This window comes from Sipha flava, unplaced genomic scaffold (genome assembly GCF_003268045.1).
Source record: "Sipha flava isolate LNK unplaced genomic scaffold, YSA_version1 258_pilon_pilon, whole genome shotgun sequence".
Classification (NCBI taxonomy): domain Eukaryota; kingdom Metazoa; phylum Arthropoda; class Insecta; order Hemiptera; family Aphididae; genus Sipha; species Sipha flava.
The window spans coordinates 837698-853389 of NW_020272917.1; the positions used below are offsets into that span (position 1 = coordinate 837698).

Genomic DNA, 15692 nt, shown 5'->3' on the forward strand with positions numbered 1-15692 from the left:
TATTTTTTTAATAATTTTTATTTATTTTACAAAATAAAACTTTTTTTGGTGATTATATAATAATATAGAGCAGCCCAAACAAGGACCAGCCCATCGGGAAAATTTCCGATTTCCCGATAGGCCAATCCGCCCCTGGTAGTGCCGACTCGATGGTTGTATAATACTGTACAGCTATGTATAATCGCGATACCTTCCTAATTTTCGTCGATAAAACCCGTTTCCTGAGAAAACCACAGGATCATCACACGGGTCGCAATTTTCGTACTACCGAGACTATATTATTCTTATTTATAGATAAAGCGATATTCGTATTACATAATTAGATATACCTTAAGATATACTCCCCCGGGCCCGAGTTTCTCTCTCCATGGCCCTGCTTATGGTGCAAAGGTAACGTATACAAGCTGTCGGGTTTCTGGAAATATGCGTGGTTTCCGGTAGTCATCATTTGTTTTGTGCACTATGATTTGATGTGAAGAAAAACTATTGTTGTCGACAGTGTTATGAATTTGGTGGCTGTGATCCGATTGCGAAAACGTTTAAGAATATGTGAATACTAATTCTGAGAAATCGTCAACAATCCTCTGTTTTTGCCTCGATTTTTTTTTCGAAATAATTATGTAATTATAATTACATAAATTCACACGCTGATGAACTGCTTTTTTCGACTAAGAAACGCACAGGATCTCCTTTAACCATTTAAATCATATAGTTGAGTACGTATTTACTACTATATTAGCAGCTATATCAAGTCACGAGTAATACGCATAGGTATGCACAGAGCTGTATTTCAGGGGCAGTGGCGGATTTAAAGGTTCAAATGAAGTCGGCAAATCCAAAAGAGGGGCTTCGTCATAAATGTATCATTAAAATTCTCAGTCCCGTTTTACAAAGCTGCTCGCTACACTCGCGTTTCTGCGATACGAAAATGAAAAATAGTACAAACCCTCCATGGCCAAAAAAAAGAAAGAAAATTGTTTTATTATTGATGACGTGTAATATATTCGTAGTTTCATTATTACGCTTTGAACTTAAAATATACAACTATACAAATATTGTGATAATTAAATAATTATATTGATAGGTGTTTGAAAAGTTTTGTTAACTATGCTGTTTTTATATTCCAATAGCTATTAATTTATGTAATGTAAAAGTAAACTGCAAATTGGTAAAAAAGTTGTATAAAATAATATCTATTTATAGAAGTTATTTATCTTATTTATCTGTTCAACGAAAAAAAAAGATAACGATTATTTTTGTTCCCCCCCCCCCCCCCCAGAGCAAGATTGAATGTACGCCACTGGCTTCAATTATTTGTGATTTGTATTTTTGTTGAAAATTGTAGCTGTTGTATTATCATAACAAGTTTTCGCACGAAAATTTAGAAGATTTAGTTTTATTTTTTTCTATAATGAAACAACATTTAAGTATTTTTTACCGAATATTTTAGAATAAATTTAATTTAATTTGAGCAACATCAGTTAAAATGCGGTCTTCTTACTCTTAGACTTAAATCGTGGGGTCCTATTTACAAAATTTCGGGGAGTTATCGGACACCCCTGTGCGCACCCCTATGGCAATACGTCAACTTGAGAATAAATTACGGAATATGGTTCGTATAAAATTATACTTATGATTTTTTTATTTCATGAAATTTGTTTAATAATTATTTTAGTAAATTTTTAAATAATTTTGACAATTAAACGCTTTCCTCTACTCTCAAAGATTTTATCAATAGTTTTTATGTTTTTCTTAATGATTTGAAAAAAATACACGGAAGAGCCATGACGTTACATAAAATGGTTATACGATTCACCTAACGGTTTTATATAAAAAGGTCAAAATTAACCAAAAGGTTTCTTTCTGTTAATAAGTCGTAGCAAAACTCGAACGCAATCGCTACACTTCAAGTCCATTAGACGGGCATAAATTTACTGTTGTAATGCGTATGTGTGGGTGATACGCACTCTTGAACTCTCTTCCGAACTGTTAAATAATAAGCGTAGGTAATAAAATAGTATCAAAAGGGTATAATATTTTATTTTTCTCATGGGTTCGCTGAACGTTTTATACTACTATTCGTACTCAATATAACAGGAATTACAAATTATAATGTTGAGTGGTTTTTTCCCTCCCAGTCCGACAACAATTTTAACCACATTTATCTACCTCGGCATTTTTGCTGAAGTGAATTGAAACCGCGTTGATTTTGGTCATATCAAAGCAAATAATAATTGTAATACAATCGTGATTGTTACCGTACCGGTAATCCTTTTTAAGGTCGAGTTCATCAACCGTCCTACGTGGCTGGCCACTTGAGCGCCCAGGCTGAACCCGATGACGTGTAATTGTTCCTTTTTGATATCCTTCCGGACGTTGAACAGAGTGCTGAGAATGGACGCAGTGCATTTGCCTACCAGTGGTACATTGTGCACCCCTTGTACGTAGCATGGCGGCCGCACCAAGCTCTTGTAGTCCACCGATATGACGTTCAGGTTTTGGTACTTCAGGTAAGCTGTAGGAGGAAACACGTTCGGCCGACGGATATTAAATATAATACCGTCGTACACACATTATTATAATATATAATTATAGTACTCCAAAGCAGGCACGTATTCAAGGAAGGGAGTGGTCCATGAAGCCTAGATCTCCCCTTCCGAAATGTTTCCGTACCTCCGCATAGTTGTCTATAATTGCTAACAAATTGTAAATATTCTTAATTTAAAAGGTAATAAAAATAAAACTTTTTTTTTTTTTATATAAATTTATGAAAATTACGCAAAAATTATTTATAATTATAAAAGGTTCTAATTCTGGGCGGAGAGAATACAATTCGTTTAGATTTGCCTTCCAATAAAATAAAATGTTGTCTACATGCATACACCGAAGGTAGTGACGATGTATTCTGATCGTCACTGGTAGGGATTATATGGTTCGACGGCGATGGCACCTCGGTTCAAAATCAAGACAACTTAAGATGATATTATATATACTCTAACCCGGACTACCAAGTATGAAATCATGAGAAACGCCTAGGGCAGCGATCGGCTTAGCGATCACATACACGTTGTGTCGGTTTACTCATTAGGCGAACTGTTCTTGACATTGATTTTTTTTTAAGTTTATATATCTCTATGTTACCCTTTCCGCCTTATTCCGTCTGAAAAACAGAATGTCCCACAGTGTCTGTAAGATTTTATTGATAGTTGGTATTCATTACTTCCGGATAAATAATTGTTTTAAATCATTGCATTAAATCAATTATATGTTTATCATTCCAATGCCACTAATGTTCATAATGTTAATAACCTATCCAAAACTCTAGCTAATTTTGCTGTAGTAAAATTTATTCTTAATTAATATTTTTTTTTTTGAGGGAAACAATTTTATTTGTTCCATTACTGGATATTTCATCATTTTTTGTATTATCAGTCTTCACATTTTTATTAAAATGCATAGAAGTAGATATAGAAGTTGACTCAAATGCATTTTCTCACGATAACGAGTTTGCTTGTTAAATTTCAAAGTTTTTCGGATTCTTCCATGATTTTCTTTAGTCGTTTTTTTTTTTATCAACACCACCGAGATATCTAGGATATCTAGATAGACGTTGTTTTTTAAAAAATGTTTAACATAGTTAATACACTTGAATGTGCTTTATCAAAAAGAATATTTAACATCACTGTTTGAGCGAAGTTCCGAATCCAAAATTGGTTGAGGTGATCACGTTTCAACTGGTGCCGGATATAAAACATCAAGAGCAAAAAAGTGGACTATATTAAATTATAAAACCGTTATTATAATCAAAACTCGGCAACAACTAACGTATACAAAAAAAACGAATACGACAGCAATAATGTAATCGCATAACAGATTAAAATAAACTGAGTCTACATGGTGATGATGGTGTGAATTTCGGCGGTCATCAAAACCGCACACTTACTGTTCATAACCGCATACATATATTCTATTGTTAAAAAAGGGAAATTTGAAAGGTCGATCGTATGATTCTCACTTATAATCGTTTTTTTTATCCTGTGACCTATTTGGGGTGGTGTTGCATAGTAAATCGGGGGATATTTTTGTTTTCAACTGTCCGAGCGAGCGCAACGAGCGAGTGACCCTACCCGGTCTCGAGGTGCATTCATGTTATTTTAGATAAATGTATACATTATTGATATATATCAATGTGTGCGGTATTGAACGGTTTAATTTGGTGGACACATGTGAGATTAAGATATAAAAGTGTGCGGTTTTGAACGACGACTTGTTTTTGAAAGTGTGCGGTTATGAACGACGCCTGTGAATTTATTGCCGGTCGCCACCGCACAGTGGTCAAAAAATTAAAAAAAAAAGGAAAAAATGTTGAAAATGATTATTGGAATTAACTATTTTTAAAAGTTGATTTGTATTCTATATGAGAATGAACATTTAATCTAATAGCTATTAGTTTAATAGAACCACTTTTAGTGAAGATAATACATCGCTTAATGTTTGCGATAACAAGATATAGTATTTTTCGTACACTCACAAAACTCTAAGTACTCATTTCTTCCCGACATTTGTTCGAAGATATTTAATATTTAATCGACATATTTGGTACCAGTGGAAAGCTTATAAGGTAAGGAAAATAAATTTACTAAAATTTATATTTTTATTTACCTAAAACATATTATTTTAATTAGTTAAATTATATTTAAAATACGTTTTTATTGTACATAAAAATCTAAAATAGTCGTAGTTTTTAAAAAAAGTAGCGTGAAGTAGTGTGAGAGCGTAGGTTAAGTATAATTCTATAATTTGTCCTAAATAAGATTTCATAATTTCCAGCTGCCCGTATTTGCCCAATTTTTTATAAATAATTTTTGTTTAGAATTTGTTGAATGAAATGGAGTCAAAATTAACACACCGAGATTTATACTTCAAAATATTAGATTTAAAATCTAACAAAAATTATAAAGTTGAGGCCCTCTATGATTTTGTTCTATGTAAAGTGGATTATGTGAAAGAGCAATCTGAAAATTATCAAAGTGATTTGAAAAAAAAATTGCATATTTTTATGAACGAATTTGATAAACGATGGCAGAAATGCAATAGAACGAAAAATCGGTTTGACACAATTTTTGAAACGTGGCTAAACAAAAAATTTATTTTTTCTGAAGTTTCAAAAAGTTTACCAATATCCCATGTAGGACGACCAAAGGTGCTTAACCATTTAAAAAAATATTAGTTTTCTTTATATTATTTTAGGAGTTGAATTCAATAATTATGCATTTGAGACAGCTCAATTATTCATTAGTAAATATCCATGGTTTTATCTACCAGCATCCGTTCACAAAATTTTGATTCACGGAACACAAATTGTTGAAAATGCCATATTGCCAATCGGTTTATTATCAGAAGAAGCACAGGAAGCTAGGAATAAGGATATGAAGAGGTTTAGGGAAAATAACACAAGAAAAATATCCAGAAAACATACAATGGAAGATTTATTTAATAACTTGCTCATTTCATCAGATCCACTTATTTCGAGTTGAAGAAAAATTAGCAATAAAAAATCAACCACATTATGCGATGAAGCAAAACTGCTTGTATGTATTGTAGGAGAAAATAAAAAGGATTTTTACATTAATGAGGAAAATAGTGAAGACGAATTTATGGAGTACGAATAATTAAATTGAAAACAACTAGCATATTGTGAACATTTGTATATTAAAATGTAGATTAATATATAAAAAACTAATTCGTAATTAATTTACTGTAAATAACAATGAAATAAAATATTAAATACTTTTTATTATTTGCTTAAATCAAAATATAATAAAAATCACCATGAAAATATTTTTTTCCAACTTTTTTTTTTTATGGACCACTGTGGCACCGGGTTAGAAGGCAGGTAGAACGATAGGTCAGTTCTAGAATATTCAAGACAATACCTATGATAGATAAGACGCACCGTACCTGTCCATTTCGAATATTCTAGAAAAGTTGAGACTGTTTTCGTCAATTATTCTTGTTTTTAATAATATAAAGAAATAAAAATTAAAATTTTTAATAATGTTCTATTTTACATTTAAATATATCCTTTACATCCATATACTTCAAACCTTCACTTTAGGTATATCTGCCATTTTTTTTTTAAAAAAATCATAAGTAATTAAATAATTTTATCACCTACTTATTATGTTAATATATTTTAACACAATTGTTGTTTGTCACACACAATATTCATTTGCATTTTCGGAAATGACCATGTATAAAATAAATATCTAGTCAAATAATACTACATGTAATAGCATAATAATAACTACATGCACAAACCAGAAATTGGGGTTTTTCTATTTTTAATTATTTTAATTTACATTTAGTCCACCAGATACTATAAAGGTATAGTGCGGGAGAAAGTAAGACTCGGTTTATTGAAACCTATTATTAATTTATTATTAACTTACGTCACATTATTTTAGAATTACGGTATAACTGTACAGCATTGTGGCTATTATAGTTAGTAGGCACAGTATAAAATGTGATGACCATAGAAAAATCGGGTTTTCTCGGATTTTAGGGGATGTACACAATTTTGTTTTGGTTGTACGAAATTGTACAAAAAAAAGTACATAATACTGTATACGTTGAATTTCAATTTTATAATAATTGGTTAATGACCGTGCTGGGGATACGCATCTCCAGAACGGCTATAGAAAAATAGGATTTGGTCGGGTTTAGGTGGGTGTACAAAATTTTGTTTTGGTTGTGCAAAATTATACAAAAAGATGTACAAAATACTGTCAAGGTTTGGTACTATTATTCAAAAATGGCCGTTCTGGTGATACGAACCTTTCATAAAGCCTTCTGGTTTCCCATCTAGCACAGTCTCCTGAAATACATTTTGTCTAACTTCACTCGGTGTATTTGTTATTACATCAGCAACCATTTCAATTCTTCCATCTCGTCTGTTAGTAGTATATCTACATCATCGAACTCGCTCTTTAATCCAGAACCGCCATAATATTCAAAACTTCTTGTTGTTGTAGTTCGAATTGCTCCATGTATTTGTCACACATAATGTACCGCACCTTAAAAACCAATTGTTTTTCAACATCCGCTAAGTGCCTCTTGAGCCTACGTATATAATATCCGAATCGACCGTTGTGTTACGTCATGAGCTACGCTTGCACGTACTAATAAATTTGGATAAGTATTTGCAACATCAGATTGGCGTTTTGGACGACCCATAATTAAGATATAGAACAAACAAAATATCTAAATCCAAATAACATTCATAAAAATGCCTATAAACAATTATACCACGATAAGTAATATCCGGCCCGAAGGACCAAAATATTTGAGCGAGGTCCCGAATCCAAAATTGGTTGAGGTGATCACGCTTCAACTGGTGCCGGTTATAAAATATCAAGAACAAAAAATTGGACTGTATTAAATTATAAAACCTTTATTGTAATCAAAACGCGGCAACAACCAACGTATATAAAAAATGAACACGACAGCAATAATGTAATCTCACAACGAATTAAAATAAACTGTGTCTACTAGAGATGAGAAGTTCGTGAACGAATAGTTTATTTTAATTATTCACTTTGATGAACTATTCTGAACTGTTTCAGTACCCGTAACTTAACAGTTCACTGTTCAAAAAAAAATTGGTGGCATTGTATAAATAAAATAGTTCGCGAACTTTCTTTAAAAATTCTCTGTGGTCGTTGTTCGAAATCCTGTAAATGGTAAACAGCTGTTTACAATTAGATAACAAATACTTAATTGCCCATAAGTAGTGTGAACTACTACTGAACTGTGTATTACTGTACTAATAGTGATAAAACGAATAGTTCATTGCCAAACAATATAAGTATGATCAATAAAATTAGTGAATTACGTGAACTTAAGAATAGTTCATTTGAACTATTCACTTGAATGAACTGTGAACTAATGAACTATTCACAGAAATTAACTAAACTTTCCATCTCTAGTGTCTACCTAGTGATGACGACATGAATTTACAGCCGGTCGCCACCGGGTTAGAAGGCAGGTTGAACGATAGGCCAGTTCTAGAATATTCGAGACAATACCTATGATAGATAAGAAGACGCACCTGTCCGTATCGGATATTCTAGAAAAGTTGAGACTTCTTGTCAATTATAAAACTGTACTCAACAATCACAATAAACGTATTTTATTTTTTCTATACATTTCTTCAATCATTTTAGCATTTTTTCATAAACTTTACCGGTTATGGTAGGTACATTTAATCAACTTTATAACACATTTTTTACACCCGTTGTTGGATTTCTAGCTTTTTCCTAATATATCAAAGATTCTCGAAGAATACAATTCTCACTTTGATGAATATTTGTTTTATACAGTTCTTAAGTTAAAAAAAATACCTAGAAAATTGGTTTTAATGATGGTAAATTTTAAAATATGTAGAATTTGAGTTTCTGTAAATCTAATTAAAAATATATGTACGTCTTTTCGAAGTTTTACGAGCGATTATAAATTCCATTGATTTATAGGTATTTTATTTTAGGGTTAGATTTTTAACATGTAAATTCTACCAGCAATTTTTATTTAATTTGTAAATTTCACTTGTACGTCTTATTGATATGTAATAAAATTAACATTATAACGTAATATAATTTATTTACTATTTATTATATATGTTTGGGAAAAAGTTGAAATCGGATAAACCTCAGAAATGCTCGAGCAAAACACGAACTGCCCACAATCCTTGGACAAAATGTCATATTTTTCGGCTTTTAACCGGGAAAACCTAATTATGACAAATCTCATTTGGGCAAAACCAAATCATAAAAAATACAAATAATTATAAAATAAATATTATTGTACAAATATAATTGAATACACTTAAATAATAATAAAAATATAATAATATTTAGTACTCTTATAAAAATAAACAAATAACAATATGAGGTACTCTTATAATGTTAAAATACAGAATTAAAAAAAATTAATACCTCATTTGGGCAAAATTGTATTGTCTTAAGTATTTTCACTTTAAATATAATTGAATATACATAAACTGTAATAAAAAAATAATATTTTTGTTTATTTGTTGCTATACATATTAGACCCATGGCATTTAGAACTACACAAAATATTTTGTTGTTTACATTTGCATCTTTTTGTAGTGCACTTAGTTTCGCAAGAACAAAAAATAAATCCATGTCCTCCAGTTAATGAAATTTGAATACTAACATCATCGCTAGTAATGAATTGTTTCTTGCACTGAAATATTTGGTTTCTGGTACTTTTAATATAGCGAGTTGATAAAATACGATAACAACGATAAATTAATAAGATACGGATGATCATTTCTAATTATAATAAAATCGTACGATAAAAATCACTATTTGTATTTAATATTAGCGAACGTATATAAGACACTACGGTTTTGCCCTATAATATATATATATATATAATAATATAATAATAAAAATAATAGTAATAATAATAATACAATAATGTAATAATATAATAATATATATATATATGTTACGGATAATGTTAACCTCAACCAGTCAATATTGGATAATGTTAAAAGTTGTATATTAAATAGACTATAGAGTTTTTATTCGCATTCTATACAATAATAAAGCGTTGGGCTTCCAGAGTATAGTATCTTGACTTGTAACCGAGTTAGTCAGTTATCTTACCGATAACGTGAACAATATATCGATTTATCGATGTATAAATGCAAATCATCTAGCTTTTTGTGAAATTCAAAATGTCACGGAAGCATGCCATGTAATAATGAAGGTTAAAACATAAGCGTTTTAATTCTATAGTTAGTTATAATAATATTTTAAGAAATAATTTATAATATAAAATGAAATTCAATATTGCATCATTAGTAGTTTAATTATTAAAAATAAAAAATAAATTCATATTAATAATATTATGTATTTTATGGTAATTACTAATTTATTGCATGTTAAATATATTTAATATTATTGATGATTTACAATGATTTTATCTCATACACGTTACATTTTTATAGTTGTTAAGACATTATTCAAAAGTTCTTGGCTAATGTCATATTATCCGGTTGATGTTAACATTAGCCAACATTTAATAATATTCATGGCAAGTAATGATAACAGTTGGCTAATGTTGACTTTAGCCGGATAATGTCGACATTATCCAAATGTTAACATTACCCGTAACATATATATTAGTGAGTGGTCGAACTGTTCGAATCTCGAACCGAATCGAACCCGAACCCTTGATGTTCGGTTCTGTTCGAAATTCGAACTCGGTATGAAAAAAAATCAAACCGATCTATCAAGCATCTTTTACTGTTCGAAAATCGAACTTGAAAATATTTTTTGAACCAGATTTACTGGCCACGATAGTTCGAAAACCAAATATTTGTACAATTCTTCAAAAGTTATTTTTGAAAAATAAAAATTGATAATGACTATTTAAAAATAATAAGACTATTGGCGATAGAAAGTGATAATCTGTAAAGGGCACGTTATGCATTATTTATAATAATAATGTTATTCTTCCAATCGCATGTTACCAGTGGCGTCGAACTACAAAAAAAGCAGTATGGCGAATATCAAATTTTAATAGTACCTACCCACCAGTGGCGTAATTGTGAGGGGGGGGGGCAAGGAGGGCAAGTGTCCTCTCTGACAATTTTTTTAGAGATAAAGGTATAATCCCCCCCCCCAGATAATCCAACAGTAAAAAATAGCACCTTTTATTAATGAACTCTTATGGGTATTATTTAACAATATTGGTACTTAGTACATGCTACCTCTAATTTAAGTTTATCTAAACCATAAAATAAGTTAAAAGACTTAAGTAAAATCAAACAATTAGATATAGTGTATAAAATACATACAATAAAAATAAGTTTTAACTGGTGAGGGGAGCGGTGTCAGGGTTTTGGTAATAATAAATTTATTATATTGCCCCCCCTAGGTTCTTTCCCAGTTACGCCACTGCTACCCACCTACAAACTGGTGTAACAGTGAGGGGGGGATGAAACCCTACCATAATATTGTATTCAAAATTTATATTAATATATATATTTAAATATTTATAGATCTATTTTCATATTGTTACTTATCAATAATTTATTATATAGCCGATATAGGTGTTTTCTCTATATGTTAAATAATATTTGTTTTCACTACATCGCACTATCGTTATCGTATTATCTGTGTTAATATTACGATCTTCTTGCTTATATCGACGTAATCAATGTACCACAACTGATGTGCTTTTATGTAATAATGTTAAATGTTAAATAGTTTTAATACTTTCATAGTATATTTTACACATTGGGCTGTGGGTATTATGCTATGTATCACCTATCCAGTACCCAGTACCCACCCACCACATAATTCACTATGGCAGTCGCCATACTTGGACATAGGGATCGGCGCCACTGCATGTTACACAACTACCCTCCGTCCACCAAAACATTAATAAGTTGTTTATCGCCAATAGAGACAGCGTATCTACATCCATAAATTAGATATTTTTGTTTTTATCATATTTATTGTAGAAGTTAAAATCTATTTTGGGTAAATCCATGGTAATATTCCGATACCGCGACTGTGCTGTTAATACAAACATGTTTACAATTTACGTCTTACATTATAAATTCTACTAATCATTCTATATTTGTGAATTATAGTTATTAATACTATTTGTTTTATATATTATTAAAATATACTGATTGTATTGTCATATTACACTCAATACTCAATACTCAATAAATAATTTACAAGCTACAAGACAACATGGGAGAGCACAATACTGGTTTTGAAAAATAATAATAATATTAAGAAATTATCTAAAATTTAAATGTATTGTAAATAATACAATTACTTAGACTTAAAAGTTAAAATGTACAATAGGTAATACGAAAACTTAAAATAAAATAGTAATTAATAATTATAGTTGATTTAATTTGTAGGGAAGTACAATGTACATGATAAAAAGTATCAAGTTCGACTTAAAATCATAATAGGTTTGTTTCGATTCAGTTCGAGTTCGAAAAAATAATTTAAAGTTCGGTTCAAGTTCGGTTCGATTTAAAAAATCAGGGTTCGACCCATCACTAATATATATATATATATATATATATGTATATATATATACTTGCTTATAAGTAATTAGACATTAGTCAAAAAACCAAGTAAATCTATCCGGTTTCTTACGGACTTTAGTTTTAATTAGGTCCCGTCCCGTTTGTATCACGTAACTGTTTACTATTATAATGCTATCTTTCAATTTAATACGTCTATTAAAAACACTTGGCCGCATCCTTTTCATAAATTGTCTTTATAGTGTACAACATTATTATAAATGTTATACAAATACGTTTACAAAAGAGCTCCCTATTTTACGTGTTCACGTGAAATTAAGGTTTAATTCATAAAACCCGTTGCTTAAAATTTCATGTGTATTTATAATTTTATTCACGTGAATCCGTGAATTTATATAATCACGTGAATATGTGAATTTACATAATCACGTCCATCGCTATCGGTCCTCGTATGTAATGACTGGATAAACTAGGCCTAATATTAATTACAATTGTTTAGGTACGTTTAGTAAATAATATTAATAACTAATGTTTTAAATTATGAAGTAAATAATTTTAATTATACGTAAATAATGTTAACTAATATACATAAAACTTTATGAAACAAATTTAAGCAAATAGATAATGTAAAAAATAGTATGTGTTATGAATGTGTGTGTATGCGCGTGTGTGTACTGTTGTCGTTGACCGTGAAAATGGTTTATTAATAAATTGTCATACGGCGATAGCGCGATTTGGTGTAATTTTATTAGGTCTAAACAATATTACTCGTATTATATTGCATATAATATTGCAATTATTGCATATATAATATCTGAGCGGAATTGGATTATTTTATACTTGCATACATCGAGGTCAATATTTAGGACATCAAGTATTTAAGAAAATTAACATTTATTTGAATAAATAATTAAAAATATATTTTATTAATTACCTCTTTTCTATGGATTCTTGTGGTGATTTAATACCATGAACACTTTCTAAATGTCTTATTAAAAGACCACATGCGCAATTTTGGGGGGGTTTGGGTGTGCTTAGCACCCCCATTTTTGAAATTATCACCCCCAAATGTGTATATGTTATTTTACATTTAAATACTCATTACTCATTATGTATAGAAAAACATAATAGTTTTTGAGTTTTTTTGTATAAATATAAAATTTTTAACAATACAAAAATATTTCGAAATACGAAAAAAAAATATTTTTGCTATAGGGCAGGGATGGCAAACCTTTTGAACACCGCGTGCCCAAAATTACCTTTTTTTTTTTTTTATAGAGCGTACCATGAAAAAAATATTAAAAATATTATATTTAGTTATATTATAATTTGATTGTATGATTAATGTATTAGTATAAAAAGGTTAGTTTAGGTACATAATAATAATAATATATAATAAATAATAATAATAATTATAATAATATTGCTTTGTTAATTATTTATATTATATTATAGGTCTTATAATATATATACTACATAATATATAATAGAAAAAATTTTCAAGTGCCCACAAAATCTTTTCGCGTGCCATGGATTTGCCATCCCTGCTATAGGGTAAAAGTTTCAAGTTTTTAGCCATATTACTTTTGGAATTATGACTAAATAACTAAAATTTGAAATATGAAAGTCTTATTTACAGCGTATTTTTACCATTTCAGGACAGTTTTTTCCTCACGTCTAGAAAAACTATTATGATTTAAAAAAATGACCTATCTAAAGTATCACCGCATTCCAATTTAAAATTTAAAAAAGTCCAAGAAAAACTTTTGGACCAGAATTTCTTTCCGAAAAAGTGTTTAACAAATAAAATACAAACATCATTATAAAACCATAATATCCTCAGCTTCAGTCAGAATCTAAAAGTGATTATGTGATAAAACACTTGAGTTTATAGATAGGTAATTCGCTATACGCGCAATAAAAATATAAAACTTAAGTAAACAATTTAAATTTAGAAATATTCATATATTTACCAAATATTTTAGTAATTGTGGAATTGTACGGTTTGAGGGTGTATATAACCATTAAGAAACATGAAAAAGATAGAAGGGCTTCAGCACCCCCAGTTTTTTCATTGAAATTGCACCTCTGTTAAAGACCCTGTAGTGCCGCCTACACAAGAATATTCATTGTCACATCACCGTCACATAAATCGCAAAAGGCGCGATCACCTTCACGTTTGGTATAATCCCATACTCAACTTTTTCTTTTCACCATTTTTACCTAGAAAACTTTTATTTTTTAATGAATACGGTCACTTAAAGGTTGCACGTAAACTAAACGCGTCGTATACTACGTTAATATCTAATTATTATCAAGGTATCGTTCATATTATCAAGGTACATATCAAGGTACATTCATATTCGCGTACAAAAACAAGACCCCTAGGTTCGACCATCACTAATATATGTATCTTATACGATAAAAGTCAGTATACGGTTTTGTCCAAATGAGGTTGGTCATAATTAGGTTTGCCCAGTTTCGACTTTTGCCCGTAGCATATATATATATATATATATATATATATATATATATATATATATGTATTGATATTAACAAATAAATATATAAATATTACATTTCAATACTAATATTTTTTTACATTTATTTAAAAATAATTATCACCGTTTCACAGCCATGCGTATTGTCCGTAACGTTTTCCAATTACATTATTTAAGTTCATACGCGCCGGCTAGTTGAGTAAACAATGTAAGTTGAAAAACGCCATGGATGAACATTCGGCTGTGAAACGGAGCTAGAGCCTTCAAGATATTTTTCAAATCCTGGCACTAAAATTGAAATTTTGTACATGTTTTTTACAAATTAAAAAAAAACACGGCTCTGACCGTAATAGATTTAAAAATTTAAAAGACTGGCCCGGGGCTTATATCTCGTTTAAAAAAAGTCCAGCTATGCCTAGATTTAAATTTTAAGGGCCTGGTCCATGCAGGTATCTGTTACTTATATTGTAAGGTAGCACCGAAGTATTTAATTTCATTAGTACAATTTATAAACTTTATTAGTATAAACTAATATTTAATTTAATAAAAAGTTATGATAAATAATAATTCTAGAAATAATAAAAATTTGTTTTGCATATTTTTGCATATTTTGGTAAATAAAATGTCTATTATACAATTTTTTATTGCATATAAAACCTAGCCCTAATGATCTCTAACTAGTTAAAATAAAATTACTTAAATACAATTTTAAATTGAGTTCTATAGTGATTAAATATAGCTTTGATGAATTGCATTATAGTAAAATTGTTTTCCTTGAATTACAAAATTATGGCGTTTAAATATTGTTACCGTGTTTTTGGTTGAGAATTTCTGAGTTTATTAGATTCATTAATGCTCTTTAATTTAATGTAAATGTATGTTTGAATTTGAGCTTTTGAAAAGTGGTGTATATTTAGATGTGTGTTATTATTAAAGGATTGAGCTGGATGTGAGTGAAACGATTAGCATGTGTTAGTAGTTAAATTAAATTCTGCGCTACATTGAACACATATATTTGGTGGGTATAATGCTTCTTCTGTGATGCAGGTGTTTAGTATATAATCAGCGAACTGTGTATGTTTCGAGTT

At 29.8% G+C, this 15692-nt stretch overlaps 1 protein-coding gene across 1 annotated transcript in view; it reads right to left on the reverse strand.

Moving 5' to 3' along the window:
* LOC112684909 (pancreatic triacylglycerol lipase-like) overlaps window positions 1-15692 on the reverse strand; it is a 69698-nt gene that overhangs the window by 3809 nt on the left and 50197 nt on the right. Inside the window, exon 4 of the mRNA XM_025556642.1 lies at window positions 2264-2515. Within this exon, the coding sequence (XP_025412427.1) occupies window positions 2264-2515 (252 nt within the window). The remainder of the gene's footprint in view (window positions 1-2263; window positions 2516-15692) is intronic.